The sequence below is a fragment of the Salmo trutta genome, chromosome 15 (assembly GCF_901001165.1).
Source record: "Salmo trutta chromosome 15, fSalTru1.1, whole genome shotgun sequence".
Lineage (NCBI taxonomy): Eukaryota > Metazoa > Chordata > Actinopteri > Salmoniformes > Salmonidae > Salmo > Salmo trutta.
Window position 1 is genome coordinate 6,384,542 of NC_042971.1, and position 20,690 is coordinate 6,405,231.

The 20,690-nt window shown below is 39.7% G+C and overlaps 1 protein-coding gene across 1 annotated transcript; it reads right to left on the bottom strand.

The window, feature by feature from the left end:
- Positions 1-343: 343 nt before the first annotated feature.
- Positions 344-20,369, bottom strand: LOC115149601 (NLR family CARD domain-containing protein 3-like). Its single transcript, XM_029692555.1, has 5 exons — positions 20,328-20,369; positions 7,891-8,119; positions 5,743-7,507; positions 5,299-5,458; positions 344-896 (listed from the first exon to the last, which is right to left on the bottom strand). The coding sequence occupies exons 1-5, from the start codon at positions 20,367-20,369 to the stop codon at positions 375-377; spliced, it is 2,718 nt and encodes a 905-aa protein (XP_029548415.1). The 3' UTR covers positions 344-374.
- Positions 20,370-20,690: the final 321 nt, after the last annotated feature.

Below are 20,690 nucleotides of genomic sequence, written 5' to 3' on the forward strand. Positions count from 1 at the left end.
TGTTGTCCAGTGTGTGTGTGTGTGTGTTGTCCAGTGTGTGTGTGTGTGTGTGTTTGTCCAGTGTGTGTGTGTGTGTGTGTGTTTGTCCAGTGTGTGTGTGTGTGTGTGTTTGTCCAGTGTGTGTGTGTGTGTGTGTGTTTGTCCAGTGTGTGTGTGTGTGTTTGTCCAGTGTGTGTGTGTGTGTGTGTGTTTGTCCTGTGTGTGTGTGTGGGTGTGTGTCCTGTGTGTGTGTGTCCTGTGTGTGTGTGTGTGTCCTGTGTGTGTGTGTGTGTGTGTGTGTTTGTCCAGTGTGTGTGTGTGTGTGTGTCCAGTGTGTGTGTGTGTGTGTGTGTGTGTGTGTCCAGTGTGTGTGTGTGTGTGTGTGTGTCCAGTTATTATTTCAGGGACACTGAAGAGCCAACATCATAAACCTTAAACCCTGGATAGAGGGGCTCAGTGAATGTGGTGTAGAATGTGTTCAGGTGGGTCAGTGTGTCAGAGGAGGCTCTATAGAAGGACAGAGTGCCGGCTGACCAGTCCAGATACACTCCTACTCTGTAGGGGCTGGAGGAGGGGACGTCTATGATAGTGGGATTATTATTATGCCAGGCAATGTAACTGTTGTCAGAGCAGGACAGACTCCAGGACTTGTCATTGTATCCAAGACCACAGTCATCACCCCTTCCTCTCCTGCTGATTCCTTTATATGTCACTGCTATATCAGCCCCCATTATCCCAGTCCACTCTACCTCCCAGTAACAGCGCCCAGTCAGACCCTCTCTACACAGCACCTGTTCCCAGACCTCAAATCTCTCTGGGTGATCAGGATACGGCTGCTCCTCTCCCCTACATGTCACCTTTCTGTTCTCCTCAGACAGAGAGAGGAGTCTGTCTACTGTGTTTAGGTCCAGTGTGAGATCACAGACATCTGATGGATGAAACCAGACACAATATTAGAAATCATCATCATTCACATTAGAATGTTAACTCACTTTTCACTAATTCATTTAATGTAGATGTTTCTAGGTATCAAAAGGAGAAGTTAAGGTAACTTGAGACCTGTTGAATGATCACATGTTATACTGTATGGTAATATAATACACACTTATTCACATTAATTACACACACACACACACACACTCACACCGGTATAAATGCATGACAAACACACATCCTGAACACACACACACACACATACACAGACACACACATTTCTAACGTAACAGGAACACACCACACATATAAACAGACACACACACTGTCAAAGCAACTCAAGTCAGCTCTTTGTAAACGTTGGTGTCCCTGATTTGTGCTTCTGTAGAACTACAGATGATATTTAATATGACCAAGTCAGTAATGATGGTGGTCATTGACTTAACTTGAATTAAGACTTTTTCTTAGTCATATTCTTCACAGCAGTCAACACTCACATTTTCTAAGTCCAGGTTTCATTCTGTTCTCTCCACCATGTTCCACACTGTAGCGGTAAGCAGAAGAACAGACAGTCATTGAGGGATACACCTGAACACACACACACACACACACACACACACACACACACACACACACACACTGGAGACACACAATGGAGACACACAATGGAGACACACACACCCACACAATGGACACACACACAATGGACACACACACACACACACACACACACACACTGGACACACTGGACACACACACAATGGACAGACACACACACGGACGGACACACATACTGGACACACACACACATACACAATGGAAACACACAGAATGGACACACACACACACACAATGGACGCACACACACACAATGGGAACACACACAATGGACGCGCACACACACACAGGACACACACACACTGTACACACACATAATGGAAAGACACACACTGTACACACACACACACACACAGGACACAATGGAAACACACACACACACACACAGGACACACACACACTGTACACACACATAATGGAAAGACACACACTGTACACACACACACACACACTAGACACACACTGGACACACACACACTGGACACGCACACACTGGACATGCACACACACACACTGGACATGCACACACACACACTGGACACGCACGCACACACACTGGACACGCACACACTGGACACGCACACACACACACTGGACACGCACACACTGGACATGCACACACACACACTGGACACGCACACACACACACTGGACACGCACAATGGACACGCACAATGGACACACACACACACACACACAATGGAAACACACACACACACTGGACACGCACAATGGACACGCACAATGAACACACACACACACACACACAATGGAAACACACACACACAAAATGGACACACACTGGACACACACACACACACTGGACACACACACACACACTGGACACACACACACAATGGACGCGCACACACACAATGGGAACACACACAATGGACGCGCACACACACACACACAATGGACGCGCACACACACACACAGGACACACACACACTGTACACACACTGTACACACACACACAGGACACAATGGAAACACACACACACACAGGACACAATGGAAACACACACAGGACACACACACACTGGACACACACACTGGACATGCACACACTGGACACACACACTGGACATGCACACACTGGACATGCACACACTGGACACACACACTGGACATGCACACACACACAATGGACACACACACACACACACAATGGACACACACACACACACACAATGGACACACACACACACAATGGACACACACACACACACACACAATGGACACACACACACAATGGACACACACACACACACAATGGACACACACACACACAATGGACACACACACAATGGACACACACACACACAATGGACACACACACACACACACAATGGACACACACACACACAATGGACACACACACACACAATGGACACACACACACACACACACAATGGACACACACACACACACACACAATGGACACACACACACACACACAATGGACACACACACACACAATGGACACACACACACACACAATGGACACACACACACACACAATGGACACACACACACAATGGACACACACACACACAATGGACACACACACACAATGGACACACACACACAATGGACACACACACACACAATGGACACACACACACAATGGAAACACAAACAATGTGTGTGTGTGCGTCTAAAGTGTGTGTGTGTGTGTGTCTCCAGTGTGTGTGTGTCCATTGTGTGTGTCTGTGTGTGTGTCCAATGTGTGTGTGTGTCCAGTGTGTGTTTGTCCAGTGTGTGTGTGTGTGTGTGTGTCCAGTGTGTGTGTGTCCAGTGTGTGTTTGTCCAGTGTGTGTTTGTCCAGTGTGTGTGTGTGTGTGTGTGTGTGTGTGTGTGTCCAGTGTGTGTGTGTGTCTCCAGTGTGTGTGTGTGTGTGTGTCCAGTGTGTGTGTGTATGTCATTGAGAGATTGCCACTGGACCAACACAAAAAAGGACACATACACACACTGGAGATACACACATACAGGAAACACACAGACAGTGGACACACACACACAGTCAGCATATAACTTTGTCCAAGTGGTGGTCAGAATGTTTGTCCTAACTAGCCTGAAAAGTCAAACATGTCTGATATGAACATTGACATAAACCCTCTACATACTTGAGTTTCTCCAGTCTGCAGTGTGGATCCCCCAGTCCAGCAGAGAGCAGTCTGACTACTGAGACTCCTGGGTGATTGTAGCTCAGGTCCAGCTCTCTCAGGTGTGAGGGGTTTGACCTCAGAGCTGAGACCAGAGAAGCACAGCCTTCCTCTGTGACTAGACAGCCTGACAGCCTGCAAAGAGTCAAATCATATTAAAATCACACTGATATTCTTTGGTGGTGAAAATAGTGGCAGTATAATTTTTCTACATTTTCAGATATCAGTGTCCTGAAACCTTCCATATCTATTCATAAATTAATGTATCATATTAAAAATGACAAATGATCAAAGTATTGCCTGCAGATAGAAACATGTATAGTACAAATATTTGAGTAGACTGACCAGACCAGTTTAAAAAGCAGTATCAGTCAAAAGACAGACAGTGAGGTATCAGATTTAGATTGTATTGAGTATACAGTCCACACCATATCTATTTTGACAGTGAAGATAACATTTTAATGCAGAAATGATGAAAGTGCTGACATTTTTTGGGGTTGAAGTTGTATTGAAAAGTATAAACCAATCAGAATGGAGAAAGACACATTGAAATCACTCACTACTCATAAACCACCCTGGGATCACTCACTACTCATAAAGCACCCTGGGATCACTCACTACTCATAAAGCACCCTGGGATCACTCACTACTCATAAAGCACCCTGGGATCACTCACTACTCATAAAGCACCCTGGGATCACTCACTACTCATAAAGCACCCTGGGATCACTCACTACTCATAAAGAAAATGTACAACTTTTACTATTCAAAAACTAAAAATACCGTCAAATTTATTTTGAAACACGGTGATGTAATATTTTGGCCATATCGCCCAGCCTTAGTGTCTGTGTGTGTGTGTGTGTGTGAGAGTTCATTAAGTGATACATGTGTACACACACGCACACACACACACACTGGACATACACACACACTGGACACACACACAGGACACACACACACAGGATGCACACACAGGACACACACACAGGACAAACTGGACACACACACACAGGACACACACACACACACACTGGACACACACTGGACACACACACACACATAGGACACACACACACACACACACACACATACTGGACACACACACACACACAGGACACACACACACAGGACAAACTGGACACACACACACACACACAGGACACACACACACTGGACACACACACACACAGGACACACACACACAGGACACACACATACACAGTTCAAAATTCTGGAGCATAGCGCAAGCTTGATGTAATTCAATGCAGGCATGGAATATGGGACCAAATACTAAACTTATGACTACTTTAATAGAATATAAGTGAATTTGTCCAAATAATTAAGACTTCTTTAAATGGGAGAACTAGATACATAAAGTGCTTTCATATCTAAACGGTAAAATATATGTATGAATACCTTTATATTAAACATTGTATCTCAAATCCAAAATGCTGGAGCATAGCACCAAATGTAAAACTGTAAGCTTCACTGTCCAAACACATATGGTGTGGACTATGTGTGCCTGGAAAACACATGTGGATCTGGTGAACAGTTATCACTTGTTGACTAACTACAGGAATACTGACCTCAGAGTCTCCAGTTTACAGTGGGGATTCCCCAGTCCAGCAGAGAGCAGCTCCACTCCTGAATCCTTCAGGTCATTGTTACTCAGGTCCAGCTCTCTCAGGTGTGAGGGGTTTGACTTCAGAGCTGAGGCCAGAGAATCACAGCCTTCCTCTGTGACTCCACAGCCTGACAGCCTGACAAAAAGATCATCATGACTTCACAAACATACTGTTAATTTAACGAGTAGTGTAGAAGGACAATGGAAGATTCATTTGGTTTATTCTCTCAGACAGCATATAGATTCATCTTCCGTGTCCTAGAATTATATGGTCATATTGTTATACTAATGTGAAAATCAATGCATTCATTCAATATGTTTTTCAATATAATATTATATACATATTATAATACAGATTTTTCTCTAAACATAATATTTCTTCCTGATGATTAGTTCTTATATGTCATTTGATGTACTCACAGAACAGCTCTGGAGGCTTTGACCACTGGCAGCAGCCTCAGAAGACCTTCCTCTGATCTGGAGAATTTCTTCAGGTCAAACACATCCAGCTCCTTTTCTGAAGTCAGCAACACAAAGACCAGAGCTGACCACTGTGCAGGTGACAGGTTGGGTTTTGAAAGACTTCCTGAGCTCAGGTAGCTTTGGATCTCCTCCACTAGAGAATGGTCATTCAGTTCATTCAGACAGTGGAACAGATTGATGCACCTCTCTGGAGAGGGATTCTCCCTGATCTTCTCCTTGATGTACTTGACTGTTTCTTCATGGCTCTGTGAGGTGCTTCTTGTGTTTGTCAGTAGACCTAGTAAGTGCTTCTGATTGGACTCCAGTGAGAGGCCCAGAAGGAAGCGGAGGAACAGGTCCAGGTTTCCCATCTCACTTTGTAATGCTTTATCCACAGCACTCTTGTAGAAAGTAACTTCAGGCTCATCTTTTGTTTTCAGTTTGTTCATTAGATTCTCATTGTTGTTGATGAATGAGAGGAACACATATACAGCAGCCAGAAACTCCTGAATGCTCAGATGCACGAAGCAGTACACCTTGTCCTTGTACAGCCCACATTCCTCTTTAAAGATCTGTGTGCACAATCCTGAGTACACTGAGGCTTCACTGACATCAATGCCAGCCTCTTTCAGGTCTTCTTCATAGAAAATCAGATTGCCATTCACAAGCTGTTGAAAAGCCAGTTTTCCCAGTGACAGAATGCTCTCATTATTCAAGTGTTGACCTGTCTCTTCTTTCCCAAGATACTTTTCATTCTTCTGTTTGGTATGAAACACCACAAGGTGTGTGTACATCTCAGTCAGAGTCTTGGGCATCTCTTCTCTCTTATGTTTCAGCATGGGTTCAAGGACTATTGCAGAAATCCAACAGAAGACTGGAATGTGGCACATGATGTGGAGGCTCCTTGATGTCTTTATGTGTGAGATGATTCTGCTGGCCAGCTCCTCATCACTGAATCTCTTCCTGAAGTACTCCTCCTTCTGTGGGTCATTGAACCCTCGTACCTCTGTCACCTGGTCAACACACCCTGAAGGGATCTTATTGGCTGCTGCAGGTCGGGTAGTTATCCAGATGAGAGCAGAGGGAAGCAGATTTCCCTTGATGAGATTTGTCAGCAGAGCATCCACTGAGGTTGACTCTGTGACGTCACAACAGATCTTGTTTTTCTGGAAGTCTAGGGGCAGTCGGCACTCATCCAAACCATCAAAGACGAACAGAACTTTGTACTTGTCGTAGTTGGAGATTCTTGATTGTTTGGTTTCCATTGAGAAGTGATTGAGAAGTTCAATGAAAGTGTGTTTGTCTCCTTTCATCAAATCCAGCTCCCGGAAAGGGAGTGAAAATACAAATTGAACATCCCGATTTGCTTTTCCTTCAGCCCAGTCCAGAATGAACTTCTGCACAGAGACTGTTTTTCCAATGCCAGCGACTCCCTTTGTCAGCACAGTTCTGATGAGTTTGTCTTGTCCAGTTAAGGGTTTGAAGATGTCGTTACATTTGATTGCAGACTCTGGTCTTGCTTGTTTCCTGGTTGTTGTCTCAATCTGTCTCAGCTCATGTTCATTATTGACCTCTCCTGTTCCACCCTCTGTGATGTAGAGCTCTGTGTAGATCTTATTGAGAAGTGATGGGTTTCCTTGTTTAGCGATCCCCTCAAATACACATTGAAACTTCTTCTTTAGATTAGATTTGAGTTCACGTTGGCAAATCACAGCAGGATCATCTGAATCTAGAAATAACACAGAGGATATTAATATTACTGTCTGTTTTAATGTCTACAGTATTGTAGGACTGTTATAACATTTTAAATTATAATCATTTATTCTCTTAACTGACTGTATAAATGTGTAAATGTTTTCTTAATGCATTACAGACTGGTGTGACTGATTATATTATTATTGGTGTTATTGATGGTATTATTAATGTTGTCTCTCTCTCTCTAAATTAATCACCACAACACATCCCTGCTGCTACTTGATGAGGTCACTAGGTGTTGTGTTAAGGCTGCTACAATATCATTGAGTTACACAGCTATTTTAGCTGTACTTTAGCTACAGCTTTTAAATGTTATAAAACAGCATTCAACATGAGGCAGACAGATCTTACAGTTCTCCAGTGTGTCAGCGAGCTCCTTCTGGTTCATTTTCCTCAGGACGTGCAGTGTGATCTTCAGAGCCCCCTCTCTGGCACTGCTCTCCTGCTTCTCATCTTCAGCATCCACCACTTCCTTATCCTGCTTCTGACTCTCAAAGCCTTCTGGGAGTTCAGGACTAAGAATCCTCTTGAACATCTTCAGCTCGTTCTTCACAAATGTCATCATTTTCTCTTCAAGCAACTAAAACAAATCAAGAAAATAAGTTAAGCAAGAGAAGAAAGGCTTTCTCATTAACACATTAATGAATGATTGACAGATCAACTTTACTTGAGGAAAACAAAAGCTAATGTTCATAACAGGACCACATACACTGAATATAGAGTCCAGGTCTGTTTGATGACTCTGGGAAGACTGACCACTGAGAATCTCTGACTCTGATCTCTCCTGTTGGTTTCTGTGGACAAAACATGAGATTACAGTACACACACACACACACACACACACACACACACACACACACACACACACACACACACACACACACACACACACACACACACACACACACACACACACACACGTGGAGGGAACAATGTGTTTGTTTAATATTGTTTTAGGAATATATAAATGGATAAAAGGATTAGCCTGTGGATTATGAAAACAACAAAAATAAATGTGAAAATGGGAGAGGAGAAATGACTAGAGACAGTGTTGTTTAACTCACTGACCATGACCCATGAGTGCTTCTTACCTTTGTTCAGTAGAAAAGTCTCCCTCTCTAAATCGTATAGGACAGTCCATAGACCAGTCACTCTTCATGGACACACAGCTGGGTACAGGGGAGGCTGGTCTCTCCTGCTTGATTGGTCTTCAACACAACAGAGACAAACATTACATCTCTCATCTGCTCTGAGCTCAGATGGGGAAACATAAGAAGAGTTTCATTACAAAACGCTATATATCACTTTCAGAAACGTTCAGAAGTTAACTTTTATTGTTTCAAGAAATTATAAATGAGATAGGTTTTTTTTAACTCCCTAATCATGGCATGCAATTTTTCTATGACCGACATGTGTATGTTTATTATGTATCATTTGATGGTTTCATTTCAGTCAAATTTTTTTATTTTTCAAAATGCTTTACGTATATCTGCCTCACTCTCAGAGAAATCAGTAGTACTGCTAGGTTTAACACAGTAATAATATATATCTGCCTCACTCTCAGAGAAATCAGTAGTACTGCTAGGTTTAACACAGTAATAATATATATCTTCCTCACTCTCTGAGAAATCAGTAGTACTGCTAGGTTTAATACAGTAATAATATATATCTGCCTCTCAGAGAAATCAGTAGTACTGCTCGGTTTAATACAGTAATAATATATATCTGCCTATCAGAGATATCAGTAGTACTGCTAGGTTTAACACAGTAATAATATATAACTGCCTCTCAGAGAAATCAGTAGTACTGCTTGGTTTAATACAGTAATAATATATATCTGCCTCACTCTCTGAGAAATCAGTAGTACTGCTAGGTTTAATACAGTAATAATATGTATCTGCCTCTCAGAGAAATCAGTAGTACTGCTAGGTTTAATACAGTAATAATATATATCTGCCTCACTCTCTGAGAAATCAGTAGTACTGCTAGGTTTAATACAGTAATAATATATATCTGCCTCACTCTCAGAGAAATCAGTAGTAGTGCTAGGTTTAATACAGTAATAATATATATCTGCCTCTCAGAGAAATCAGTAGTACTGCTAGGTTTAATACAGTAATAATAAATATCTGCCTCACTCTCAGAGAAATCAGTAGTACTGCTAAGTTATACACAGTAATAATATATATCTGCCTCTCAGAGAAATCAGTAGTACTGCTAGGTTTAACACAGTAAAAATATATATCTGCCTCTCAGAGAAATCAGTAGTACTGCTAGGTTTAACACAGTAATAATACATATCTGCCTCACTCTCAGAGAAATCAGTAGTACTGCTAGGTTTAATACAGTAATAATATATATCTGCCTCTCAGAGAAATCAGTAGTACTGCTAGGTTTAACACAGTAATAACATATATCTGCCTCACTCTCTGAGAAATCAGTAGTACTGCTAGGTTTAATACAGTAATAATATATATCTGCCTCTCAGAGAAATCAGTAGTACTGCTAGGTTTAATACAGTAATAATATATATCTGCCTCACTCTCAGAAAAATCAGTAGTACTGCTATGTTAAATACAGTAATAAAATATATATGCCTCACTCTCAGAGAAATCAGTAGTACTGCTAGGTTTAATACAGTAATAATATATATCTGCCTCTCAGAGAAATCAGTAGTACTGCTAGGTTTAACACAGTAATAATATATATCTGCCTCACTCTCTGAGAAATAAGTAGTACTGCTAGGTTTAATACAGTAATAATATATATCTGCCTCTCAGAGAAATCAGTAGTACTGCTAGGTTTAACAAAGTAATAATATATATCTGCCTCACTCTCAGAGAAAATCAGTAGTACTGCTAGGTTAAATACAGTAATAAAATATATATGCCTCACTCTCAGAGAAATCAGTAGTACTGCTAGGTTTAATACAGTAATAATATATATCTGCCTCACTCTCAGAGAAATCAGTAGTACTGCTAGGTTTAACACAGTAATAATAGATATCTGCCTCACAGAGAAATCAGTAGTACTGCTAGGTTTAACACAGTGATAATATATATCTGTCTCTCAGAGAAATCAGTAGTACTGCTAGGTTTTACACAGTAATAATATATATCTGCCTCTCAGAGAAATCAGTAGTACTGTTAGGTTTAATACAGTAATAATATATATCTGCCTCTCAGAGAAATCAGTAGTACTGTTAGGTTTAACACAGTAATACTATATATCTGTCTCTCAGAGAAATCAGTAGTACTGCTAGGTTTAATACAGTAATAATATATATCTGCCTCTCAGAGAAATCAGTAGTACTGCTAGGTTTAACACAGTAATAATATATATCTGCCTCACTCTCAGAGAAATCAGTACTACTGCTAGGTTTAACACAGTAATAATAGACATCTGCCTCACAGAGAAATCAGTAGTATTGCTAGGTTTAACACAGTGATAATATATATCTGTCTCTCAGAGAAATCAGTAGTACTGCTAGGTTTTACACAGTAATAATATATATCTGCCTCTCAGAGAAATCAGTAGTACTGCTAGGTTTAATACAGTAATAATATATATCTGCCTCTCAGAGAAATCAGTAGTACTGCTAGGTTTAATACAGTAATAACATGTATCTGCCCCTCAGAGAAATCAGTAGTACTGCTAGGTTTAACACAGTAATAATATATCTCTGTCTCTCAGAGAACTCAGTAGTACTGCTCGGTTTTACACAGTAATAATATATATCTGCCTCTCAGAGAAATCAGTAGTACTGCTAGGGTTAATACAGTAATAATATATATCTGTCTCTCAGAGAAATCAGTAATACTGCTAGCTTTAATACAGTAATAATATATAACTGCCTCTCAGAGAAATCAGTAGTACTGCTAGGTTTAACACAGTAATAATATATATCTGCCTCACAGAGAAATCAGTAGACCTGCTAGGTTTAACACAGTAATAATATATATCTGCCTCACAGAGAAATCAGTAGTACTGCTAGGTTTAACACAGTGATAATATATCTCTGTCTCTCAGAGAACTCAGTAGTACTGCTAGGTTTTACACAGTAATAATATATATCTGCCTCTCAGAGAAATCAGTAGTACTGCTAGGTTTAACACAGTGATAATATATCTCTGTCTCTCAGAGAACTCAGTAGTACTGCTAGGTTTTACACAGTAATAATATATATCTGCCTCACTCTCAGAGAAATCAGTAGTACTGCTAGGTTTAACACAGTAATAATATATATCTGCCTCTCAGAGAAATCAGTAGTACTGCTAGGTTTAATACAGTAATAATATATATCTGCCTCTCAGAGAAATCAGTAGTACTGCTAGGTTTTATACAGTAATAATATATATCTGCCTCACTCTCAGAGAAATCAGTAGTACTGCTAGGTTTAACACAGTAATAATATATATCTGCCTCTCATAGAAATCAGTAGTACTGCTAGGTTTTATACAGTAATAATATATATCTGCCTCACTCTCAGAGAAATCAGTAGTACTGCTAGGTTTAACACAGTAATAATAGATATCTGCCTCACAGAGAAATCAGTAGTACTGCTAGGTTTAACACAGTGATAATATATATCTGTCTCTCAGAGAAATCAGTAGTACTGCTAGGTTTTACACAGTAATAATATATATCTGCCTCTCAGAGAAATCAGTAGTACTGTTAGGTTTAATACAGTAATAATATATATCTGCCTCTCAGAGAAATCAGTAGTACTGTTAGGTTTAACACAGTAATACTATATATCTGTCTCTCAGAGAAATCAGTAGTACTGCTAGGTTTTACACAGTAATAATATATAACTGCCTCTCAGAGAAATCAGTAGTACTGCTAGGTTTAACACAGTAATAATATATATCTGCCTCACAGAGAAATCAGTAGTACTGCTAGGTTTAACACAGTAATAATATATATCTGCCTCACAGAGAAATCAGTAGTACTGCTAGGTTTAACACAGTGATAATATATCTCTGTCTCTCAGAGAAATCAGTAGTACTGCTAGGTTTAACACAGTAATAATATATATCTGCCTCTCAGAGAAATCAGTAGTACTGCTAGGTTTAACACAGTAATAATATATATCTGCCTCTCAGAGAAATCAGTAGTACTGCTAGGTTTAATACAGTAATAACATTTATCTGCCTCTCAGAGAAATCAGTAGTACTGCTAGGTTTAATACAGTAATAATATATATCTGCCTCTCAGAGAAATCAGTAGTACTGCTAGGTTTTATACAGTAATAATATATATCTGCCTCACTCTCAGAGAAATCAGTAGTACTGCTAGGTTTTATACAGTAATAATATCTGCCTCACTCTCAGAGAAATCAGTAGTACTGCTAGGTTTAATACAGTAATAATATATATCTGCCTCACTCTCAGAGAAATCAGTAGTACTGCTAGGTTTAACACAGTAATAATATATATCTGCCTCACTCTCAGAGAAATCAGTAGTACTGCTAGGTTTTACACAGTAATAATATATATCTGCCTCACTCTCAGAGAAATCAGTAGTACTGCTAGGTTTAATACAGTAATAATATATATCTGCCTCACTCTCAGAGAAATCAGTAGTACTGCTAGGTTTAACACAGTAATAATATATATCTGCCTCACTCTCAGAGAAATCAGTAGTACTGCTAGGTTTAACACAGTAAATATATATATATCTGTCTCACTCTCAGAGAAATCAGTAGTACTGCTAGGTTTAACACAGTAATAATATATATCTGCCTCTCAGAGAAAGCAGTAGTCCTGCTAGGTTTAATACAGTAATAATATATATCTGCCTCACTCTCAGAGAAATCAGTAGTACTGCTAGGTTTAATACAGTAATAATATATATCTGATTTAACACATTCAAATGTGATCTACCATCTCGATTCGGTCTTATGTAGTAAAAGATTCCAATAGATGGGAGCATAAGACCACAAATGACATTTCAGAATATTAGTTTAGTTTTCTCCCTGGATACACCACCACTCCCCGCGCTTCTTTCTGTCCCTTTCCACACTGCTACCGCAAGAGGAAGAACTGAAAAAGCATTTAACAGATTACTGTGAACTAATATAACGATGATTCATGTTTATTATTACCGACCGGCTCGATTCAGTCTTATGTAGCAACATTTGAAATTGTGTTTTTTTACATTGGATAAAAGTAGAGAGTCAGAGCTAGAAAATGGTAGGTCCCTGTGGCTGAGTTAGTAGAGCATGGTGTTTGCAACGCCAGCATGGTGTTTGCAACGCCAGGGTTGTGGGTTTGATTCCCACGGGGGGCCAGTACAAAAAAAAAATGCATGAAATGTATGCTTTCACTACTGTAAGTCGCTCTGGATAAGAGCGTCTGCTAAATGACTGAAATGTAATATCGTACACTACAGGTGAGGAACAATGGGAAAGTCATTCTGCTTTGAAAGATGATGAACTTGTAATCTCACTTTTGAGAAAATGTCCCTTGAATGTTTTGGTTCCTACTGGAGAGCTCTTCTTTGTCTACAGGGCTTTTACTTTGGCAGATAATGTCACCCATCTAAATAAATAGTTATATATATATATATATATATATATATATATATATATATATATATATATATATATATGGTTCATATATATATATATATATATATATAATTAACTAAATGTATGGTGTTTTTTGGTTTACGTCAGTTTCATTGTTATGCTATAAATGGTTATTTTATGGTTGTAAGTGGTAAAATGAACTAGAAAATGTTATATAATTACTACTTCAGTAAGGCATTACACATTATTCAGTACTACTGCAGTTGCTACATAATTCCAATAGATGGCAGCATAAGACCACAAATTAGATTTCAGAATATTAGTTTAGTTTTCTCCCTGGATACACCACCACTCCCCCTCACAGGAAAACTCTTCTTTCTGTCCCTTTCCACACTGCTAACGCAAGAGGAAGGACTGAAAAAGCATTTAACAGATTACTCTGAAGTAATATAGTTATGATTAATGTTAATTATTACCTGTTTTTATGCTCATGTTCTGAAATTATACTTCATTACTATAACGATTATCAATAAGCCTGAACATTAATTCAGTCACCTCTGGTTGAGAAAAACGTAGTAATTCATCGAACCGCTATTTCCTAACATAATATTATTACTAAAATAGGTTCTAAAAGTGTTCTAGGCTATCCTACCCTAGGGTTAGGGTTAAATAGTTAATACCTAGGACTAGGGTTAAGGCTAAAATGGTTAAGGCTAAAATAGTTAATGCGAAAGGTTAGAGTTTCTGTACAGCACTTTCTGTTTTTGTGAAATCTACTGATGTAAAAAGGGCTTTATAAATAAATTTGATTGATTGTTAGGTTCAGGGTTTTTAAGGTAACAAATAGTATGGGTTTATAGCTCTCTAGCCCCTCCCTGTGGCCTTCTGTGGATACTACATAACTCATTCACGACACCTGCTAGGCTCATAATCTGAGGTAGCAACTGTGTCAGATCTACAAATCAATGAGCTAGACCTGTCCATTTGGTTTGCAACTCAGTGAACCTGCGCAGCATTCGCTCAGTTCGATGCCTACGAACGAAGACTTCGGTGCATATCAAATTACCCAGCAGCCATTTAGAAACAACAACTAGTAAAAAAAAAAAGTGTTATTTCTTAATAAAAAAAAGTATTATGGCTGTTTAAATCAGCCACATTTTGAAAAAGAGAAAAGGGACATGTGTTTTGTTTATTTCTTTTTCTGAAAACACAAATGGTTAACCATGACCAGAACATGTTTAACACTTGATGGGTATGTGCCAGGCATTGTTTAGAATGTTGATTACTACACAGTTGAACAGTGAGCATGATCACCAAGTAGCCATAATTCTGTTGACAATAAGTTATTTGAGGTTGGTGTTTATGGTTAACGCTGGCAGGTCTCGTTGATAAACAATAGAGAAGCTGGCATTGTGAAGCAGAACAATGAGGTGGGAATAGAACTTTCAGAAGATGAGTTGGTGCCACTGTGCTCAATAGAACTAATGGGAGCTGGCAGGGTGAAAAATGACCTGGAATAAGGTCTGTCTTTTAGCGATTATGTCTTAACTAGAGACATAAGGTAGTGTTATAAAACTGGGCTCCATGGCGGTTCTAATGAACTAGTTTTTATCAACAACAAAAAAGCGTTGTTGAAAATGTCATGTGTCCAGCCTACTTGAGGCGCCCCGAAAATAATATTCAAAAGTTCGGTCCTTGGACACAGAGGGGTTAAACACTAAAGTTACCGTCCATCTAGTGAAGAGAGGAGAACCGGACAGAGGTAGCCAGCATCCATCAATGATAGAGAGAAGCCCTCCACGGGATTTAACAGGTGGAAGAAACAACCGTGGAGCTCCATCGGTCCACAAGAAATGCAGACAGCTGGTGATGAAGTAGTGGTAACTAGAATAACTAGGATGCTGCTGGTAGAGCAACTAGCTAGCTTACTTAGCTGTACCGACTAGCTAGGTTAACTAGGATGCTGCTGGGAGAGTAGCTAGCTAGCTTACCGAGCTGTACCGAGTAGCTTGGCTAGCTAGCAGGTCATTCATCTGTCCCTCGTCTCGAGGAAGATGACGAATCCTGTGATTCACAAAATGAAACAAGAATAGCGAGTGAAAAGGATCTGGCTACACTCATACTCTCCCTGGCCATTAACCTCTCTAGGGTCGGCGGGACGAAATCGTCCCACCTACGTAACAGCCAGTGGAATCCTGTGGCGCGTTATTCAAATACCTTAGAAATGCTATTACTTCAATTTCTCAAACATATGACTATTTTACACCATTTTAAAGACAAGACTCTCATTAATCTAACCACACTGTCCGATTTCAAAAAGCCTTTACAACGAAAGCAAAACATTAGATTATGTCAGCAGAGTACCCAGCCAGAAATAATCAGACACCCATTTTTCAAGCTAGCATATAATGTCACATAAACCCAAACCACAGCTAAATGCAGCACTAACCTTTGATGATCTTCATCAGATGACACACCTAGGACATTATGTTATACAATACATGCATGTTTTGTTCAATCAAGTTCATATTTATATCAAAAACCAGCTTTTTACATTAGCATGTGACGTTCAGAACTAGCATACCCCCCGCAAACTTCCGGTGAATTTACTAAACATTTACTAAATTACTCACGATAAACGTTCACAAAAAGCATAACAATTATTTTAAGAATTATAGATACAGAACTCCTCTATGCACTCGATATGTCCGATTTTAAAATAGCTTTTCGGTGAAAGCACATTTTGCAATATTCTAAGTAGATAGCCCGGCATCACAGGGCTAGCTATTTAGACACCCAGCAAGTTTAGCACTCACCAAAGTCAGATTTACTATAAGAAAAATGTTATTACCTTTGGTGTTCTTCGTCAGAATGCACTCCCAGGACATCTACTTCAATAACAAATGTTGGTTTGGTCCCAAATAATCCATAGTTATATCCAAACAGCGGCGTTTTGTTCGTGCGTTCAAGACACTATCCAAAGGGTAACGCGCGAGCGCATATCGAGACAAAAAAAATCTAAATGTTCCTTTACCGTACTTAGAAGCTTGTCAAACGCTGTTTAAAATCAATTTTTATGCTATTTCTCTCGTAAAATAGCGATAATATTCCATCCGGACAATAGTGTATTCATTCAAAGACGAAAATAAAAAACAGCATGGTCTTGTGAACGTGCATCTCCAATCTCTTAGTCACCAGACTGACCACTGACAAACTGTGCTCCTATACTTTGCCCAGAGACGCCTCAATCCGCTTTCTGAACGCTTTAGAGAGCCAATGGAAGCCTTAGAAAGTGCCACGTAACAGCTCAGATACTGTAGTTTCGATAGAGAAGCAAAAGAAGGACTACAAATTCGCAAACAGGCCACTTCCTGCTTGGAATCTTCTCAGGTTTTTGCCTGCCATATGAGTTCTGTTATACTCAGACACCATTCTAACAGTTTTAGAAACTTCAGAGTGTTTTCTATCCAAATCTACTAATAATATGCAAATATTTGACTCTGGGTCCGAGTAGTAGGCCGTTTAATTTGGGTACGTTTTTCATCCGGCCGTGAAAATACTGCCCCCTATAGCGAACAGGTTAATGTGAGTCTGGAAGGAGAGTTTACAGTTTAACCAGACACCTAGATATTTGTAGTTGTCCACATATTCTACGTCAGAACCGTCCAGAGTAGTGATGCTAGTCGGGCGGGAGGTTGCGGGCAGAAATCGTTTGAAAGCATGCATTTAATTTTACTAGTATTTAAGGGCAGTTGGAGGCCACGGAAGGAGTGCTGTATGGCACTGAAGCTCGTTTGGAGGTTTTTTAACACAAAGTCCAAGGAAGTGCCAGATGTATACAGAATGGTGTCGTCTGCATAGATGTGGATCAGAGAATCACCAGCAGCAAGAGCGACATCATTGATATATACAGAGAAAAGAGTTGGCCCGACAATTGAATCCTGTGGCACCCCTATAAAGACTGCCAGAGGTCCGGACAGTATGTTGAATGGGAATGGTGTGGGCGTACCCCAACAACAGAATGCTGTGGGCGTATAACAATCATTACAAATATTCTCATAAATAGACCGCTGATTGGTCAGCTCTGCCAAAGAGCAATCAAGTTCTACGAGGAAATAGCAGCATTTTTTAAACGGTCAGATTGAGATACAAGTTTGAGGTGGGGTTTTTTAAGTATTTTTCTCCAATTTATGCTATGGCCACAAATATGAGTAAAGGGCGTGTCAACAACATTATTTGGGTATGAGTTAACAGAATATACACTTTTAAAGTTAGATTTTTAAAACCTTGTCTGTATTTACTCTGTGATTGAAGAAATGTCTCCCTTGTTGCATGTAATTGGCAGTATCATAGAGTGGAGTCTACTTACCCTGATAAGTCTCCGTCTTCGCAATCATAGAAAACGTCCATAGACCCGTCACTATTCATGGACAGAGAGCTGGGTGAGTCTGGTCTCTCCTGATGGATTGGGCTTCAACACAACAGAAACAGACCTTCAGTCTCTAGTCTAATCTAGACTAAAGATGATAATGTCATGTCACTGATACCAGGTCAGAGACAACATATATAGTCAATAAAACATGCCAAGAGATTTATGTCTGTCCCCACAGTGTCCCCACAGTGCCCCCACAGTGCATTGCTGAAAATCCTAATGGTTTCAGATCAGTGGTTTCCAGCCTATGGTGCTCCGCATTTTGCAGTTGTTCCGCGATTTATTGTATATTTACATATTAAAATACAACATTGTAACTGTTGGGAGTACTAAATGGTATTGAAAGTAATTGAAGGGTTTTATTCCAAAACGCTACATATCAATTTTCAGGAATGTTCGTAAATGAGCTTTTATTGTTTAAAGAAATTATGAATGTGTTTTTTCACTATCTAATCATGGCATGGGGTTGTTCAATGACAGACATGTATTTGTTTAAAATATATCACTTGATGATTTCAAGTAATAATATATATCTGCCTCACTCTCAGAGAAATCAGTAGTACTGCTAGGTTTTACACAGTCAAATGTGACCGACCGGCTCAATTCTGTCTTATGTAGCAAAATTTGAAATGTTTTTTTTTCACATTGGATAATAGTGGAGACTCAGAGCTAGAAAATGGTATATCGTACAATACAGGTGAGGAACAATGGGAAAGTCATTCTGCTTTGAAAGATGATACATTTGTATCTCACTTTTGAGAAAATGGCCTTTGAATGTGTTGGTTCCTACTGGAGAGCTCTTCTTTGTCTACACGGCTGTTACTTTGGCAGTAATGTCTCTCATCTAAATAAATAGTTTTTTTATATCATTAACTAAATGTATAATGTTTTTGGTTTATTACAGTTTCATTGTTTGTTTTAAGCAATAAATTATTATTTTATGGTTGTAAGCGGTAAAATGAAATAGAAAATGTTATATTTTGCGAGAAATTACCACTTTAGTAAGGAATTACACATTATTCAGTACTACTGCAGTTGCTACATAATTCCAATAGATGGCAGCATAAGACCACAAATGACATTTCAGAAGATCAGTTTCTCCCTGGATGCATCACCACTCCCCCTGACAGGAAAACTCCTGTGTGAGCTTCTTTCTGTCCCTTTACACACTGCCAACGCAAGAGGAAGGACTGAAAAAGCATTTAACAGATTACTGTTTTTAAATTACACTTAATGAATGTACTAGGAAAATACGTTTTTGTCGACCAGAGGTGACTAAATTAATATTAAAACCTATTGATCATCGTTATATTAATGGTCAAATTCATCCACCAGCAGCTAGCCACTCTGCCTTCTCGCGCAAGCGAGGTAAATTTGCTAACCGGGAGGGTTGCATAATGTAATTTATTGGTGTTGCATGCTATTTTATGTCAATCATATTGCTGCTTGTAGCCTATAACTGATGCTTTGCGGTCTTATGCTGCCATCTATTGGAAATATTTAGCAAATAAAAGTTATTAATTCACTTCCAGACATTGGTGAGGCAGCTGGGAATAAAAAAAATTGAATGTGTCCAGCCTGCTTGAGGCGCCCGAAAATAATATTGAAAAGATTGATCCATGGACACAGAGGGGTTAAACACTAAAGTTACCGTCTATCTAGTGAAGAGAGGAGAACCGGACAGAGGTAGCCAGCATCCATCAACGAGAGAGGGAGGACAGGATAACTAGGATGCTGCTGGTAGAGTAGCTAGCTAGCTTACCTAGCTGTACCGACTAGCTAGGATAACTAGGATGCTGCTGGTAGAGTAGCTAGCTAGCTTACCGAGCTGTACCGACTAGCTTCGCTAGCTAGCAGGTCGTTCATCTGTCCCTCGTCTCGAGGATGATTACAAATCTGGTGAACCACAAATTGAAATGAGGATAGCGAGTGAAAAGGATCTGGCTACACTCATACTGTCCCTGACCGTAACGCAAAAAGCTAATTGAACAATAAAGTTTGGTGTCTCAACACTGTAGCGAATTCCATCGTTATTCCCCAAGATCACCTCAGCCAACTCTGCGCACAACTGCGTTAAGAACGGAGCAGAAGATACCTTTTTGTTGTTTGCTGTAACTAATGGACAAAGTTGTATTGTAATGTATGTATTGTATTGTAATGTATTGTAAAAAAGTAAGCCAGAGTTGA